This window comes from Salvelinus alpinus, chromosome 18 (assembly GCF_045679555.1).
Source record: "Salvelinus alpinus chromosome 18, SLU_Salpinus.1, whole genome shotgun sequence".
NCBI lineage: Eukaryota > Metazoa > Chordata > Actinopteri > Salmoniformes > Salmonidae > Salvelinus > Salvelinus alpinus.
In genome coordinates, this window is record NC_092103.1 from 9,498,223 (window position 1) to 9,517,853 (window position 19,631).

The window sequence follows — 19,631 nt, forward strand, 5'->3', positions numbered from 1 at the left end:
ATAAACGTTTTTCTGTCTCTCTATGTCTCCAACCCCCATATCATACACTCAAAAGCTGAAATAATATGGGTGTACGTTGTACAATCAATTAGTGAGAAGGAGATCTAAGGATTTGAATGGTATAAGCAACATGATACTTCCATAAAGCTAGGCCCAGGCATTTTGCTGACCGTTATTCTTATCAGCAACCTATGCTTTAGCCTAATGCACCAAATGATTAGCCTATCTTAAGGACATTATCAACATAAATATTTAACTTATTCATTGTCTGTTATCAACATTATATGAAAATGATAGGCATTTTATCTAAGAAAATATAGCCTATTTCGTTACAAAGTAGCCATTTTCATTCGCTATAAAAAAAAAAACGTAAACACTGAAGATATGGCTTTTGCAAGTGCCAACATCCCTCTCGAAAAAGTTGACAATCACAAAATGAGCGCATTCATTAAGACGCATGTAAAGAACGGAGGCGCAGGCAGAAAGCATCTTCATAACAACGACAAGACAAAGTTTCTTCATATTTTGTAGGAGAACTGGGAGAAGACGTTAAAGTTGTTCTTGTTGATGCAGTGTTTTTACAGGCAGTGAACTATTCAACTGTGTCAGAATATAATTCCGAGTACCTGCACTTTTATGTGCACTTTGTTGAGGTCGGAGAAGCATGTCTCTCCAAATACTGCGATCTTAAAAGGGTTGGAGAAGATGTTGGGTCGTTATTTCTATAGTGAATGAAAATAGGCTAGCCATTTTCTGATTTAAAAATGCCTATCATGCCCACATGTTAAGAGCAGACAACGAATGTGAAATATTTTGTTAATTGACGGTATCTTATGTAAGGATGAGACTGTTTCGCTATATCCTCCACAACCTAAAACAGCGTAACGTGTTTTTCTTATTATTTTTATTTAGATGGCTGTCTATCCTGTCTTTCTGTTTATAATCTAATGCTAAATTGCAGGTTTTGAATATATTGTTGTCTGCAAAGAACGTCCCAGCGGGGTATTGGCACACTGTTTTTTCAAGCGATATTGTGATTTTTCTGGTGGGATTCATAGTCTCTCCCATTTAACTGTCCTAATTGCCTCATTTTTATAACCACCGATGATCAGGGATTGAGTCTGTTGGAGAGGATCAGATTGAGCAAAGTGAGGTGTAGAATCACTGATCTACAAATAGTAGTCCCTGCCAAATAATAGGCGTTGTGGACTCGCGCACAACCAGACCTTGAATAATTGATTGGAGACAGCTTGTGTCAATTAAACAGCATTTCCTAATTCTGGAAAAAAATTCTGGAAAAAATTCAAGAAATAAAATTAAACGAAACTTCTTGTCCTACACAGCCTATCAGAAGGCAAGGTTGAGCTATTACCATATTGCTTACACCTGTTGAATTATCTCTGGATCTCCAAGTGCATGAGGCTTAGGGGTCCATTTTAGATGACCTTTGATCACATGATTTTTTTGTAAAGTTCATGCAGTCGGAACATGTTTATCCCCATAATGCAACACACTTTGAAAGGCCGTGACCATCGACTTGACAAAAGTGATCAGCTCGAACGCGCCCATTGACTTTAAATAATTTAAAGGTAGACAGAAAGATGAAGCGAGCAGTACAGCAGATATTGGGCGCGTTCGAGCGGATACATTTTGTCTAGTCGGTGACCACCTTTCAAAGTGTGTTGCATTATGGGAAACAAATGTCCAACTTGCGCCTACATGTTGAATTTTTGATGAAGTTGGCTTCAAGTCGCTGCAGTTGCTTCTCACCAACTGCACCATGCAGCCAAACGCCTGGGTAGTGAGAGGCACTATTTGTCAACCATTAGGTGTCTGTCTTTGGTTGACCCATGCGAATGTGACCGAATACGTGAATGAAACAGGAACCAACTTAGCCACTATTTTAAAGCTACAGGCAGAACAGAGGATACACATTAAAGTGATATTTGAGACCTCTCTGACCAATTAATTAATGTTTTTAGTTTGAGTGTGTGATATGGGAGTATAGAAAAGCTTTCAACATGTATAAAGAAACTTTTATTAACAATAGCAGCTATGTTGACACTGCCATGTTGATCTGAGCCTTGCTATTAGAAAACGTCGACAGCACGTGTCAAACTCATTCCACGGAGTGCCAATTGTCTGCAGGATTTCTCTCTTCCTTTGTACTTGATTGATGAATTCAGGTCACTAATTAGTAAGGAACTCCCTTCAACTGGTTGTCTAGGTCTTAATTGAAAGGAAATACCAAACACCAGCAGACAGTAGGCCCTCCATGGAATGAGTTTGACACCCCTGCACTACAGTGTCTGACTTCAAGCTGTCGCATATGCACCTCCCCTGACTTCACTCATCGACCTTCGTCTACAGTGAGGCTTCGTTAGCCATACTACTCAAACACACCCAATGAGATGAGCGTAATGCAAGACTTTGCTCTCACACAGTCACACAGAGTATCTGTGCACGGGTGCGCTTCAAGCTGCTATAACGTGGTAGCTACGGGACCAAAAGATCAGGGAGGTTTAGCCTCGCACTGTTGCGGAAATTGACCCACTCCTACTGTTTACTTTATACATCTATATCATCTCACTGAGTCGACCTTTAAACCTAACTATGCTCTGACTCATCAGCTTATACATTACTGCCCCACAGTGGCAAGAAGGGATATCCCCAAAAACACAACTATACAACACATAAATGGCTCCTAGCCTCAAGGCATCGGCTACTTTCTGTCCCTAACACTAAAACTAAAACTGAAACTAAATAATATGAAAACTACTTTTTTTTTTATATAAAACTTAAATGAAATAAGTAAATCAGATCTGAAAACTGAAACTTTTTATTTCATGTTTGTATATATACAGTACCAGTCAAAAGTTTGGACACACCTACTCATTGCAGGGTTTTTCTTTATTTTTACTATTTCCTACATTAATAATAGTGAAGACATCAACACTATGAACTAACATGTATGGAATCATTTAGTAACCAAAAAAGTGTTAAACAAATCAAAATATATTTTATATTTGAGAAGTAGCCACACTTTGAAGTAGCCACGCAAAGTAGCCACGCTTTGCCTTGATTACAGCTTTGCACACTCTTGGCATTCTCTCAACCATGTTCATGAGGTAGTAACCTGGAATGCATTTCAATTAACAGGTGTGCCTTGTTAAAAGTACATTTTTGGAATGTCTTTCCTTAATGCGTTTGAGCCAATCAATTGTGCTGTGACAAGGTAGGGTTAGTAAAACCCTTTAAGCGCTATGAAGAAACTGGCTCTCATGAGAACCGCCACAGGAAAGGAAGACCCAGAGCTATCTCTGCTGCAGAGGATAAGTTCATTAGACTTACCAGCCTCAGAAATTGCAGCCCAAATAAATGCTTCACAAGAGTTCAAGTAACAGACACACCTCAACATCAACTGTTCAGAGGAGACTGTGTGAATTAGGCCTTCATGGTCGAATTGCTGCAAAGAAACCACTACTAAAGGACACCAATAATAAGAAGAGACTTGCTTGGGTCAGTCAAGAAACACAATCAATGGACATTAGACCTGTGGAAATCTGTCCTTTGGTCTGATGAGTCAAAATGTGAGTTTTTTGGTTCCAACCGCAGTGTATTTGTTAGACGCAGAGTAGTGAACGTATGATCTCTGCATGTGTGGTTCCCACCATGTAGCATGGAGGAGGAAATGTGATGGTGTGCGGGTGCTTTGCTGGTGACACCATCAGTGATATATTTAGAATTCAAGGCACTCTTAACCAGCATGGCTACCACAGCATTCTGCAGTGATACGCCATCCCATCTGGTTTGCGCTTAGTGGGACTATCATTTGTTTTTCAACAGAACAATGACCCAACACACCTCCAGGCTGTGTAAAGCTATTTGACCAAGGAGAGTGATGGAGTGTTGCATCAGATAATCTGGCCTCCACAATCACCCAACCTCTACCCAATTGAGATGGTTTGGGATAAGTTGGACCACAGAGTGAAGGAAAAGTAGCCAACATCTGCTCATCATATGTGGGAACTCCTTCAAGACTGTTGGAAAAGCATTCCAGGTGAAGCTGGTTGAGAGAATGCCAAAAGTGTGCAAAGCTGTCATCAAGGCAAAGGGTGGCTACTTTGAATAATCTCTAATCTCAAATATATTTAGATATTTTTAACACTTTTTTTGGTTACTACATGATTCCATATGTGTTATTTAATAGTTTTGATGTCTTCACTATTATTCTACAATGTAGAAAATAGTAAAAAATAAAGAAAAACCCTGCAATGAGTAGGTGTGTCCAAACTTTTGACTGGTACTGTATATAAAAAATTCAAAAATATAAAAACACAAAACTATAATAACCTTGCACAGTACACATGTACTCTCCGTGCTTGGTGGTTGTGTTGTTATTTGCATGTATTGTATTTAATGTGCTATATGTGTGGGATTTAAGGATGTGTGTCTCACTTGGCCAGAGTCTGTGCCTTGGTACTGTAGGTACCAATTCTTCCTGCAGGTAAAGCAAGATGTACTACAAGGCAGAATTCCCTGTCCCCTTGATATCAGCGCACAGCTGGCAGCTCTGGCCATACAATGTGAGTACCCACAAAGAGAGAGAGAGAGAAGTAGAGAGAGTAAATTGTGAATGAAAAGAGATTCAATAATTGTATTACAGTTGATGTCGGAAGTTTACATACACTTAGGTTGGAGTCGTTAAAAATTGTTTTTCAACCACTCCACAAATTTCTTGTTAACAAACTATAGTTTGGCAAGTTGGTTAGGACATCTACTTTCTGCATGACACAAGTAATTTTTCGAACAATTGTTTACAGACAGATTATTTCACTTATGATTCACTATATCACAATTCAAGTGGGTCAGAAGTTTACATACACTAAGTTGACTGTGCCTTTAAACAGCTTGGAAAATTCCAGAAAAGGATGTCATGGCTTTAGAAGCTTCTGATCGGCTAATTGACAACATTTGAGTCAATTGGAGGTGTACCTGTGGATGCATTTCAAGGCCTACCTTCAAACTCAGTGCCTCTTTGCTTGACATCATGGGAAAATCAAAAGAAATCAGCCAAGACCTCAGAAACAAATTGTAGACCTCCACAAGCCTGGTTCATCCATGGGAGCAATTTCCAAATGCCTGAAGGTACCAAGTTCATCTGTACAAACAATAGTACGCAAGTATAAACACCATGGGACCACGCAGCCGTCATACCACTCAGGAAGGAGACATGCGCTGTCTCCTAGAGATGAACATACTTTGGTGCAAATCAATCCTAGAACAACAGCAAAAGACCTTGTGAAGATGCTGGAGAAAGCAGGTACAAAAGTATCTATATCCACAGTAAAACGAGTCCTATATCAACATAAACTGAAAGGCCGCTCAGCAAAAAATAGCCAGACTACGGTTTGCAACTGCACATGGGGACAAAGATCGTACTTTTTGGAGAAATGTCCTCTGGTCTGATGAAACGAAAATAAAACTGTTTGGCCATAATGACCATTGTTATGTTTGGAGGAAAAAGGGGATGCTTGCAAGCCGAAGAACACCATCCCAACCGTGAAGCACGGGGGTGGCAGCATCATCTTGTGGGGGTGCTTTGCTGCAGGAGGGACTGGTGCACCTCACAAAATAGATGGCATCATGAGGCAGGAAAATTATTTGGATATATTGAGGCAACATCTCAAGACATCAGTCATGAAGTTAAAGCTTGGTCGCAAATGGGTCTTCCAAATGGACAATGACCCCAAGCATACTTCCAAAGTTGTGGCAAAATGGCTTAAGGACAACAAAGTCAAGGTATTGGAGTGGCCATCACAAAGCCCTGACCTCAATCTTGTAGAAAATTTGTGGGCAGAACTGAAAAAGTGTGTAAGAGCAAGGAGGCCTACAAACCTGACTACATTACACCAGCTCTGTCAGCTGGAATGGGCCAAAATTCACCCAACTTATTGAGGGAAGCTTGTGGAAGGCGGCAACCCAAAACGTTTGACCCAAGTTCAACAATTTAAAGGCAGTGCTACCAAATATTAATTGAGCGTATGTAAACTTCTGACCCACTGGGAATGTGATGAAATAAAAGCTGAAATAAATCATTCTCTCTAATATTATTCTGACATTTCACATTCTTAAAATAAAGTGGTGATCCTAAATGACCTAAGACAGGCTATTTTTCCTAGGACTAAATGTCAGGAATTGTGAAGAAAAAAAAACTGAGTTTAAATGTATTTGGCTAAGGTGTATGTGAACTTCCAACTTCAACTGTATGTGATGTCACTGTTCATAGTATTATATGATCTCTCACACATTCAAAATGTGTGTGTTCGTGTTTGGGTACGCTCATATGTCTTTCACTCTTTCTGTCCAGCTGAACTTGGCGACTACGACCCGTACAAACATGCGTCAGGCTACGTGTCAGAGTACCGTTTCGTCCCGGACCAGAAAGAGGAACTGGAAGACGCCATCGAGACGATTCACAAAACCGTAACGTAAGGAAGCCCTCTCCTCTCATCTCATCTTCCTCTCCTATCTCCTCATTTCTCCTTTCTTCCTCCTCTCCTCCTTCCCTATCTCCCCCTTACTCCTCTTGACAGCCAGCCCAATCCCTAATCCCAGTCTGATCCCCTCATAACAGATTATACACTATGCGTGTGAAAGGGTCCCCTCTCTCTCCACTGTTCTTTGCGTCAGATATGTTTGTTACTGTGACTGTACTGTTACAGTGGCTGGGTTATGTAGTTTCTGTTGGTGTATTATTTCTGTCTCATAAGGGATTGGACTATCTACAGTATCTGATCTAATCATTTCTCAGAAAGCATTTAGAACTCGCTGAGATATAACAGAGACTACTTTATCTGTAACTGTTTGCTAGTACTGGCACTGTAATACTAAACCCCAGTTGAGTCCTTCATTTATCTGTTCTGAAGCGTTTTGTTGGCTCTCAAAACAAGACTGTTGACAGAGACATACTGTTATCTATGTTTATATATACAGTGCCTTCGGAAAGTATTCAGACCCCTTGACTTTTTCCACATTTTGTTTAGTTATAGCCTTATTCTAAAATGTTTTCAATTGAAAAAAAGTCCTCATCAATCTATACACAATACCCGATAATGACGATGCTAAAACAGGTTTTTAGAAATACCTTATTTACAGTTGAAGTCGGAAGTTTACATACACCTTAGCCAAATACATTTAAACTCAGTTTTTCACAATTCCTGACATTTACTCCTTGTAAAAGTTCCCTGTCTTAGGTCAGTTAGGATCACCACTTTATTTTAAGAATGTGAAATGTCAGAATAATAGTAGAGAGAATGAATTATTTTAGGTTTTATTTCTTTCATCACATTCCCAGTGGGTCAGACGTTTACACACATTCAATTAGTATTTGGTAGCATTGCCTTTAAATTATTGAACTTGGGTGAAACGTTTTGGGTAGCCTTCCACAAGCTTCCCACAATAAGTTGGGTGAATTTTGGCCCATTCCTCCTGACAGAGCTGATGTAACTGAGTCAGGTTTGTAGGCCTCCTTGCTCGCACACACTTTTTCAGTTCTGCCCACACATTTTCTATAGTATTGAGGTCAGGGCTTTGTGATGGCCATTCCAATACCTTGACTTTGTTGTTCTTAAGCCATTTTGCCACAACTTTGGACGTTTTTTTAATACATTTTCATTCTTTAATTGTCCATTTGGAAGACCCATTTGCAAACAAGATTAAAATTCCTGACTGATGTCTATCTTGAGATGTTGCCTCAATATATCCAAATAATTTGCTTCCTCATGATGCAATCTATTATGTGAGGTGCACCAGTCTCTCCTGCAGCAAAGCACCCCCACAAGATGATGCTGCCACCCCCGTGCTTCACGGTTGGGATGGTGTTCTTCGGCTTGCAAGCCTCCCCCTTTTTCCTCCAAACATAACAATGGTCATTATGGCCAAACAGTTCTATTTTTGTTTCATCAGACCAGAGGACATTTCTCCAAAAAGTACGATCTTTGTCCCCATGTGCAGTTGCAAACCGTAGTCTGGCTTTTTTATGGTGGTTTTGGAGCAGTGGCTTCTTCCTTGCTGAGCGGCCTTTCAGGTTATGTCGATATAGAACTCGTTTTACTGTGGATATAGATACTTTTGTACCTGTTTCCTTCAGCATCTTCACAAGGTCCTTTGCTGTTGTTCTGGGATTGATTTGCACTTTTCACACCAAAGTACGTTCATCTCTAGGAGACAGAACGAGTCTCCTTCCTGTGCGGTTTGACGGCTGTGTGGTCCCATGGTGTTTATACTTGCATACTGTTGTTTGTACAGATGAATGTGGTACCTTCAGGCGTTTGGAAATTGCTCCCAAGGATGAACCAGACTTGTGGAGGTCTACAATTTGTTTTCTGAGGTCTTGGCTGATTTCTTTTGATTTTCCCATGATGTCAAGCGAAGAGGCACTGAGTTTGAAGGTAGGCCTTGAAATGCATCCACAGGTACACCTCCAATTGACTCAAATGATGTCAATTAGCCAATCAGAAGCTTCTAAAGCCATGACATCAACTTCTGGAATTTTCCATACTGTTTAAAGGCACAGTCAATTTAGTGTATGTAAACTTCTAACCCACTGGAATTGTGATACAGTAAATTATAGGTGAAATAATTTGTCTGTTAACAATTGTTCGAAAAATGACTTGTCATGCAGAAAGTAGATGTCCTAACCGACTTGCCAAACTATAGTTTGTTAACAAGAAATTTGTGGAGTGGTTGAAAAACGAGTTTTAATGACTCCAACCTAAGTGTATGTAAACTTCTGACTTCAACTGTAAGTATTGAGACCCTTTGCTGAGAGACTCAAAATTAAGCTCAGGTGCATCCTGTTTCCATTGATCATCCTTGAGATGTTTCTACAACTTGATTGGAGTCCACCTGTGGTAAATTCTATTGATTGGACATGATTTGGAAAAGGCACACATCTGTCTATATAAGGTCCCACAGTTGACAGTGCATGTTAGAGCAACAACCAAGCCATGAGGTCGAAGGAATTGTCTGTAGAGCTCCGAGACAGGATTGTGTCAAGGCACAGATCTGGGGAAGGGTACCAAAAAATGTCTGCAGCATTGAAGGTCCCCAAGAACACAGTGGCCTTCATCATTTTAAAGTGGAATATGTCTGCATCCACCAAGACTCTTCCTAAAGCTGGCCGCCTGGCCAAAATGAGCAATCAGGGGTGAAGGGCCTTGGTCAGGAATGTGACCAAGAAACCAATGGTCACTGACAGAGCTCCAGAGTTCCTCTGTGGAGATGGGAGAACCTTCCAGATGGACAACCATCTCTGCAGCACTCCACCAATCAGGCCTTTATATTAGAGTGGCCTGACGGACGCCACTCCTTAATAAAAGGCACGTCACAGCCCTTCTTGGAGTTTGCCAAAAGATACCTAAAGACTCTCAGACCATGAGAAACAAGATTCTCTGGTCTGATGAAACCAAGATTGAACTCTCTGGCCTGAATGCCAAGTGTCACATCTGGAGGAAAACTGGTATCATCCCTACAGTGAAGCATGGTTGTTTTTCAGCTGCAGGGACTGGGAGACTAGTCAGGATCGAGGGAAAGATGAACGGAGCAAAGTACAGAGAGATCCTTGATGAAAACCTGCTCTAGAGTGCTCAGGACCTCAGACAGGGGCAAAGGTTCACCTTCCAACAGGACAACGACCCTAAGCACACAGACAAGACAGTGCAGGAGTCACTTCGGGGCAAGTCTCAGAATGTCCTAGATTGTCCCAGCCAGAGCCCGGACTTGAAACCGATCGAACATCTCTGGAGAGACCTGAAAATAGCTGTGCAACCTGACAGAGCTTGAGAGGATCTGCAGAGAAGAATGGGAGAAACCTCAAATACAGGTGTAACAAGCTTGTAGCCTCATACCCAAGAAGACTCAAGGAGACTCAAGGCTATAATCGCTGCCAAAGGTGCTTAAACAAAGTACTGAGTAAAGGGACTGAATACTTATGTAATTGTGATATTTAATAAATGTTTTTGCTTTGTCATAATGGGGGTATTGTGTGTAGATTAATGAGGGGGAAAAACAATTAAATACATTTTAGGTTAAGGCTGTAACGTAAAATAACAAAATGTGGAAAAAGTCAAGGGGTCTGAATACTTTCCGAATGGACTGTATTACCATTTATTTGCTGTGGGACACGAGACAGGAGACATCAGGGAATTTCACCGCTTCTCTTCCACTATCGCTCAACAGGGTTGACGAATTTAATCTTAAATCCCCTTTTGACCGCAGGAATGGAAGCTTGTGTGCAACTACTTTTTAAAAAGTTTATTTAGTAAATATTTTCATAACTCTATTTTCTTAACTGCATTGTTATTAAGGGCTTGTAAGTAAGCATTTCACGGTATTCGGCGCATGTGACAAACACGATTTGATTTGAACAGGGAGGGGCAACCCTGTCTATCTGTAACGTGTGATGCTCGACTCGCTCAGTTTTTCACTACAAAGCACCAGAGAATGGCTAAAAAGAGTATAACCTGCTTTTACACTATGATTTTACTGTTAGATGTTCAATGTTTCTTTTGAAAAAACTCTAATTTTAATATGGTGAAACTATTCCTTTTTTAAATATTTTTTTCAAAAGAAACAGTTCACGTAACAGTAAAATCATAGTGTAAAAGCAGGTTATACTCTTTTTAGCCATTCTCTGGTTGACCTTAAAATGAGTTTTTTTGTAACTAAAAGAAATCGCTAATCAAATAATAATCCACAGAAATGACTTTGTCAAAGCAACAAAATAACTTTACAATGATGGTGAAAAGTTGGAGGAATTTGGGGGTTAAGTGGGTTTAAATCTTCCCAGAAGTCACAGAGGGACATGCCAAAAGGCAGAAATCTGATTTATAGAATTTTACATGTGGTCTATATTAAAGGGCACTTCATTTAATAAAGCAGGATTTTAAAATTCAATATTGGTCCAAAATTTCTACTTAAAATATCAGAGGTAGTGAAAATGGCCTAATTTCGTGGAACGACCCTGTGTGTGTGTGTGTGTGTGTGTGGTGTGTTTCACTACCTCTCCTCCTGTATCATCGAGAGCATCCTGACGGGTTGGAGCATCACTGCCTGGTATGGAAACTGCTCGGCCTCCGACCTCAAGGCACTACAGAGGGTAGTGCGTATGACCCAGTACATCACCGGGTCCAAGCTTCTTGCCATCCAGGACCTCTATACCAGGCAGTGTCAGAGGAAGGCCCTAAAAATTGTCAAAGACTCCAGCCACCCTAGTCATAGACTGTTCTCTCTGCTACCGCATGGCAAGCGGTACCGGAGCACCAAGTCTAGGTCCAAGAGGCTTCTAAACAGCTTCTACCCCCAAGCCATAAGACTCCTGAACATCTAATCAAATCTAATCAGACTATTTGCATTGCCCCCCCCCCCCCCCCCCCCCCTCTACGCTGCTACTCTCTGTTATGATCTATGCATAGTCACTTTAATAACTCTACCTACATGTACATATTACCTCAACTAACTGGTGCCCCCGCACATTGACTCTGTACCGGTACCCCCTGTATATAGCCTCGCTATTGTTATTTTAATGCTGCTCTTTAATTATTTGTTACAAGGGCTTGTAAGTAAGCATTTCACTGTAAGGTCTACACCTGTTGTATTTGGCGCATGTGAGAAATACAATTTGATTTGAAGGGTAAAGGGATGACAGACTGTGACAGAGAAGAAAAAACCAGAGGCCTGGTGATAAGAGCTAGAGAGACCCCCCCCCCCCCCCCTCCACTAGTATTAAATCAGATTGCACAGTGCTGCCAGGACCCCAACCCTATTGGGAGGGTTATGGATTACAGTTGTGATGACTGGTCTGCCCTCACAAGCACGCTCCTCATTGTGAGAGAGCAGGCAATACTGTGAATTACATGGTAATATAAATCAGACAGACAGACACATACATACAGACAGACACATAAATACAGACAGACAGCTCTGTTTTGATCCTTAACAGATTTCATTGAAAAGAGAGAAATATATTTTGATCATCACATATTAAAATGTAATGATACGAATCAGGTCAGTTCAGTGAAGCCATCTTTCTAGAAGGAATTGATATAGAATGGAGAATAAACCCATTTTCTCCAGAGGAATTTGACCACAGCACACCAAAGTTATCCATCCATCCATTCTCTGTTGTTGTTTGTGTATTTCAAACAGTGGCATGGTCCATGGTATTGTGACAGTGAACTGAGTGAAGTGATTATGTGGTTTAATCTCAGTGTGAAACATGAGAAACAGCCAGCTCCTCTTCACTAATGTCCACTACATTACACCAACACAATCTCCCCATGCAGCCCCCGGCAGCCTGACACGCATCCACACACACACACACACACACATACATGTGCACGCACACACTCAGACACACATATTAACGATCCAGACCCACCATACCCTCTGCAACCAAGTCTGGTCCTCTGTCTCTCTGTGGATGACAACATTCTCCTCGCAGTCAGACAGTTTATTATTCTAGAACAGAAACCTATCGGGTTGGTCTTCTAAAATTGAGACCGCAATATCATATACCATCTATGTATTACAGTACCTCTTCAGTGTCAACCCCATAAGTCCTGAAGGGTGTTAGTTAATGATCATATATCCTCTTAATGCTGCTGAAAAGACAACCGTACGCACAGTAAGAAGTGAAAAGGGTTCAGGCAGCTATCAATGATTGAGAGACTCTGAGCATCATTGGGCTCTTAGCTCCTCTAGCAGCTCTCTCTCTCTCTCTCTCTCTCCGTCTGTCTATCTGTCTGTCTGCTGCTGTGACTGACTGTAATACTGGAGGGAGTCTCAGCTCTCTGGCCTGCTGATGAGGCTCAGGCCTTGGTCGTTATTTACGCAGTGAGCTAAGTGTCCCATGGAGAGAGGACAGCGGAGCAGGCTGGGCTAATGGGAGATCAGCCGCTAGAGGGTTTATCTATGCATCCTCCTGTCCTCCCACTGCTATCTGACTGACTGACTGGTCAGAGAAAGACTGGGGTAGGTGGACAAAATAGAGGTAGAGGGGAGGCAGAGAGAGGAAGAGGGTGGGGGAGAAGAGGTGGGAGACGATGCAGATAGACATAGAGAGCGGTTGTGAGAACAGAGGAGTTGCAGGGGGGAGGAAGAGAGAGAAATGTATAGACAGAGGGAGTGGCACTCTGGAAAAGAGAGACAGACAGTGGGAGAGAGAGGGACATAGAGACACTGAAATATGAAAACAAGGAGGGACAGAGGTGAAGCAGAGGGATGAAAAGGGAGACAGAAGGAGCAGGAGAAAGGGCAGAGAGTTATATGCAGAGAGACAGAAATAGAGAGTGAGTGATATGAGAGCCGAGTGGGGATAGAGAGGAGGCAGAAGGCGTAAGAGAGAGACAAAGGGAGCTGGACTCAGATAAAGAGTGGGAGAGAGGGTGAGGGAGAAGTAGATGCAGAGAGACAGACGTAGCGGGCTGAGAATCTGCCCTAGTTCTCTCCAGAGCCTGTGGATGTCATCCTCGCTGTGATCTGCTATGTAGTCAGCACCAAGCACCAAGCAGCACACCCCGTCATATATCTGCTGCTCTCTGACACTCTTCCACGTCCTATTCATGCCTCGTCATACCAGGCGGTCCCGGTCCCATTTGTTCCACAGGCAGCAGACAGGCCAGGTGGAGAGACATAGGGATAACCACACACACCAACGGCACACACACACACTTACAGCCTGGAAGACCCGTCCCCGCCCACCCCAGAGCGTCCGTAAATAACTTCCCCAGTTCCAATGCCGTTCGTCACTCGCCGTATTTATACCAGCAATCATATCAACCCAGTCCCCGGCCCTGGCCACCTATAAAGAACATGTGAACAGAATCCATAATGGACTCGTAAGGAATCCCGGGTGACATTGTGTCTTCAGGGTAGGGAAGGAGAAGAGGTAGAGGGGGAGGAGAAGGAGAGGGGTGAGGAGCTCTAGGGGTCACGCTTGAACAGGCTGAATGAGCCTGAGTCTTTGTGTTGCTAATGTGTGTGATCAGAAGATCAATGATACGGCTCGAAAGCAGAGAGGGGAGAGCAGAGAGGAGAGGAGGGAAGGGAGGGGTTGCACCACTCCAAACATAACATCAGAAGGGAGATGTAGAGCACAGGATAATGTGTAGAGTTTACCAAAGCCAGAGTTTACACTGCAGACACACTGCAGACACGCTGCTTATAGTCCAGAGTTTACACTGCAGACACACTGCTTATAGTCCAGAGTTTACACTGCAGACACACTGCTTATAGTCCAGAGTTTACACTGCAGGCACACTGCTTATAGTCCAGAGTTTACACTGCAGACACACTGCTTATAGTCCAGAGTTTACACTGCAGACACACTGCTTATAGTCCAGAGTTTACACTGCAGACACACTGCTTATAGTCCAGAGTTTACACTGCAGACACACTGCTTATAGTCCAGAGTTTAACTGCTTATAGTCCCGAGTTTACACTGCAGGCACACTGCTTATAGTCCAGAGTTTACACTGCAGACACACTGCTTATAGTCCAGAGTTTACACTGCAGACACACTGCTTATAGTCCAGAGTTTACACTGCAGACACACTGCTTATAGTCCAGAGTTTACACTGCAGACACACTGCTTATAGTCCAGAGTTTACACTGCAGACACACTGCTTATAGTCCAGAGTTTACACTGCAGACACACTGCTTATAGTCCAGAGTTTAACTGCTTATAGTCCCGAGTTTACACTGCAGGCACACTGCTTATAGTCCCGAGTTTACACTGCAGGCACACTGCTTATAGTCCCGAGTTTACACTGCAGACACACTGCTTATAGTCCAGAGTTTACACTGCAGACACACTGCTTATAGTCCAGAGTTTACACTGCAGACACACTGCTTATAGTCCAGAGTTTACACTGCAGACACACTGCTTATAGTCCAGAGTTTACACTGCAGACACACTGCTTATAGTCCAGAGTTTACACTGCAGACACACTGCTTATAGTCCAGAGTTTACACTGCAGACACACTGCTTATAGTCCAGAGTTTACACTGCAGGCACACTGCTTATAGTCCAGAGTTTACACTGCAGACACACTGCTTATAGTCCAGAGTTTACACTGCAGACACACTGCTTATAGTCCCGAGTTTACACTGCAGACACACTGCTTATAGTCCAGAGCTTAGACTGTGGGCTTCATGATACATACACTAACACCTTATTGACCTAGGTATTCCATCACCCTTCATCCACATTCATGGATATTTGGTGGACTTAGTTGGCTGTTGGGACATGTTTCACCCTCGATAAACATACCGTAAAACCACAGGGAGTTGCTCCATAGCTGTGGTTTCCTTGACTGCATGCTTTTGGTTTTTAAACACAACCCTTTCTCTATGAGACTGTAGTTAATCAGTAATAGAAGATATGTAACCCAGACCACAACTTAGTTGAACATTATCTCACATGGAATTTCAGGAACATGGAAAAACCATTACTGATTAGATGAGGAGGAGTGAAAGTATGTTATGTTACGGTTTTAGTTCCTTTGTGTTTATTTTATTGTTGTCTCGTTGCATCAGACAAGTCTGTCTCTGAATATTAAGTCTGGCACGTAAGATGACTTGTATTAAACACTACCGGTCAAAAGTTTTAGAACACCTACTCCAGGGTTTTTCTTCATTTGACTATTTTCTAGATTGTAGAATAATAGTGAAGACATCAAAACTATGAAATGGCACATATGGAATCATGTAGTAACCAAAAAAAGTGTTAAACAAATCAAAGTATATTTTAGATTTGAGATTCGTCAAATAGCCACCCTTTGCCTTGATGACAGCTTTGCACACTATTGGCATTCTCTCAACTAGCTTCACCTGGAATGCTTTTCCAACTGTCTTGAAGGAGTTCCCACATATGCTGAGCAGATGTTGGTTGCTTTTCCTTCACTCTGCGGTCCGACTCATCCCAAACCATCTCAATTTGATTGAGATCGGGGGATTGTGGAGGCCAGGTCATCTGATGCAGCACTCCATCACTCTCCTTGGTCAAATAGCCCTTACAAAGCCTGGAGGTGAGTTGGGTCATTGTCCTGTTGAAAAACAAATGATAGTCCCACTAAGCCCAAACCAGATGGGATGGTGTATTGCTGCAGAATGCTGTGGTAGCCATGCTGGTTAAGTGTTCCTTGAATTCTAAATAAATCATAGACAGTGTCACCAGCAAAGCAGCACCACACCATAGCACAGTGGGAAATACACATGCGGAGATCATCCATTCACCCACACCACATCTCACAAGACACAGCAGTTGGAACCAAAAATCTCCAATTTGGACTCCAGACCAAAGGACACATTTCCACCGGTCTAATATCCATTGCTCGGGTTTCTTGGCCCAAGCAAGTCTTCTTATTGGTGTCCTTTAGTAGTGGTTTCTTTGCAGCAGTTCAACCATGAAGTACTGATTCACAGAGTCTCCTCTGAACAGTTGATGTTGAGATGTGTCTGTTAATAGAACTCTATGAAGCATTTATTTGGGCTGTAATTTCGGAGCTGGTAACTCAAATTAACTTATCCTCTACAGGAGAGGGAACTCTGGGTCTTCCTTTCCTGTGGTGGTCCTCATGAGAGCCAGTTTCATCATAGCGCTTGATGGTTTTTGCGACTGCACTTGAAGAAACTTTCAAAGTTCTTCAAATGTTCCTGATTGACTGACCATGTCTTCAAGTAATGATGGTCTGTCATTTCTCTTTGCTTATTTGAGCTGTTCTTGCCATAATATGGACTTGGTCTTTTACCAAATAGGGCTATCTTCTGTATACCCACCTACCTTGTCACAACACAACTACACTAAGTTGACTGTGCCCTTAAACAGCTTGGGAAATTCCAGAGAATTATGTCGTGGCTTTAGAAGCTTCTGATAGGCTAATTGACATAATTTGAGTCAATTGGAGGTGTACCTGTGGATGTATTTCAAGACCTACCTTCGAACTCAGTGCCTCTTTGCTTGACATCTTGGGAAAATCTAAATAAATCAGCCAAGAATCAGCCAAGAATAATTGTGGACCTCCACAAGTCTGGTTCATCCTTGGGAGCAATTTCCAAATGCCTGAAGGTACCACATTCATCTGTCCAAACAATAGTTTGCAAATATAAACACCATGGGACCACGCAGCCATTCTGTCTCCTAGAGATGAACGTACTTTGGTGCGAAAAGTGCATATCAATCCCAGAACAACAGCAAAGGAGCTTGTGAAGATGCTGGAGGAAACAGGTACAAAAGTATCAATATCCACAGTAAAACGAGTCCTATATCAACATAACCTGATTGGCCGCTCAGCAAGGAAGAAGCCACTGCTCCAAAACCACCATAAAAAAGCCAGACTACGGTTTGCAACTGCACATGGGGACAAAGATCGTACATTTTGGAGAAATGTCCTCTGGTCTGATGAAACAAAAATATAACTTTTTGGCCATAATGACCATCGTTATGTTTGAATTCACCTGGTCAGTCTGTCATGGAAAGATCAGGTGTTCCTAATGTCTTGTACACTCAGTGTTGATATGATTTATTTGACAAAAAAAAAAAAACTAGGATAACACAAACAAGTTTCGAAACGTATTTCCATTCTGGTCCTCTTGTTAACAAAATACATCATTTATCAATGGACAACGAAGTAAAGATGCAAAACGAATGGAGTTGAGGCAGTTTGGAAACGTCAGTATGGCTTGAGTGGAGGGCGCAGATGGTACAGTACAGCCAGGGAGAAAGTCAGTCTGTCAGACAAGCCAGGAGCTCTTCATCAGGGCCCATCGCGTTGTCCAACGTTCGCAGTTACTCCATAGTAGCCTCTACTCCGTAGGTAGCTGATCCTCCATTGCAGACAGCGTAGCACGCACCTGGGTGATGCTTTGGCTGCAGTAAAGCACCAGAAAATCAACCACACCTCAGCAGTGGTCAGGAACAGTCCCTCTTCCTCTCTGACATCGCAGTCTCCACCTTCCAACCGGCAGGTGAAACAAAAAAGATGGGGCTGCTGCTGCATTATTGAAATGGCAACATTAGCCATCCAACTAGCCAAGGCAAACAAACAGATTTAACATCAAAGTCCTGTAACAGGACATTGAAGACCATGTTTATGTGATGAAAACAGAGATTGATTAAAAAAAAAAAAAAAAAAAAAAAGTTCACATTTATATTTACTAAATGTACAGGAGCTCTCTGCCTAGGCGACCTCATGGGCACCATGGCCATTGTAGTTTGTACTGTCTCTTCGGGTATCTCACCTCTTCAGAGTGAACCCATTGTCTTGTACCTGTCCATGAGGACAATCACACCACAGTTCTCTAATACACTCCCTAAAATGACCTCTGTTGTTGCCCAAGGTCAGGCAGATCATCATGATAGCTTTACTGTTTATTAGACTGGGGGATTCCTGACGGTTAAACAACTCTCAATCCATCCAATAAGTGTCACCGGGAGTGAATTACAATGCAAAATATATCAACTTTACATTCATTTTTCATGTTTACATTTGTTACATGTCTGTTTCTAAACCCTTAGCTTTGGAATAGATAAAAGCAACTAGACCAATGATGTCGTCTCTATTGTACACTACTTGTCATTGTACACTAGATAATATGACACCGTGTGTACTTGTAGATGTGTACTAGATCATGTTACACGATGTATACTTGTAGACACACACTGGATAGCACTACATTCTATGGGCTTTTCTATGGACCGTAAAAGCCTTTCCTGATGCTTCGCTAACAAGATAACATCTCTGTGTTTCAGTGGTCAGGTTCCCTCCGAGGCTGAAGCCAATTATTTAGGGATAGCTAAAACACTGGATATGTATGGAGTCGACCTTCACCCTGTGTTCGTAAGTAGGAGCTGGACTCACTGACTGGGCAGAAGACTGAGATGCTTGTCAGAGTTGTATTCTGTGGTTTATCACAATCACCGTGCCTTGATCATCTTCCTTACTATTTCTCTCATGGCAGCCTTACCATTTGGTTCTGTTTTACTGAGATGACTTTTTTTTTCCTTTGACACATACTTTAGTATCCTTACTGTGTTATTTCTGGTTGGCTCTTATTATGTAAATTGTGTTTGGTATAATACCTGTTATTGTGGTGTTTTGCAGGGAGAGAATCAGTCTGAATACTTCCTGGGGCTGACACCTATTGGAGTTGTTGTTTACAAAAACAAAGCACAGGTTGGGAAGTATTTCTGGTAGGTATTGTTTTGTGGCAGTATTTCATGAGATTCATCCACTTTAATTTGCTATAATAACCTTGAATACAATAGACACTAAAAAGAAAAAAGGTTCCTGGAGTATCCTTTAGGGGTTCTTCGAATTGAAACTGTGGGGGAAACGCCTATAAGTTCTTCGACAAAGCCTTTTTGATGGATCCTCCAAAAACTTTTGGGGTAGATGTTTGAACTACCCCCCCATATTATTATTAATAACACGCATAACAATAACTCAATATTTTAAGTTGTCAGTGTTTGATTTTAGTGACAAAGCCGAATAAAAAATGATATGACAAACTCCCAGCAGATCCCCAAGTCCAATGGGTATGTATGTCCTCTGGCTTGTTGATGTTCA

The 19,631-nt window shown here is 42.0% G+C and overlaps 1 protein-coding gene across 3 annotated transcripts in view; it reads left to right on the forward strand.

Moving 5' to 3' along the window:
• Nucleotides 1–19,631, forward strand: part of LOC139543660 (band 4.1-like protein 4) — a 90,135-nt gene that overhangs the window by 54,986 nt on the left and 15,518 nt on the right. For all 3 annotated transcript variants that reach the window (XM_071349962.1, XM_071349961.1, XM_071349963.1), the window contains exons 6-9: nt 4,489–4,586; nt 6,371–6,491; nt 18,815–18,902; nt 19,167–19,255. In XM_071349962.1, coding sequence (XP_071206063.1) covers nt 4,489–4,586; nt 6,371–6,491; nt 18,815–18,902; nt 19,167–19,255 — 396 coding nt within the window. The remainder of the gene's footprint in view (nt 1–4,488; nt 4,587–6,370; nt 6,492–18,814; nt 18,903–19,166; nt 19,256–19,631) is intronic.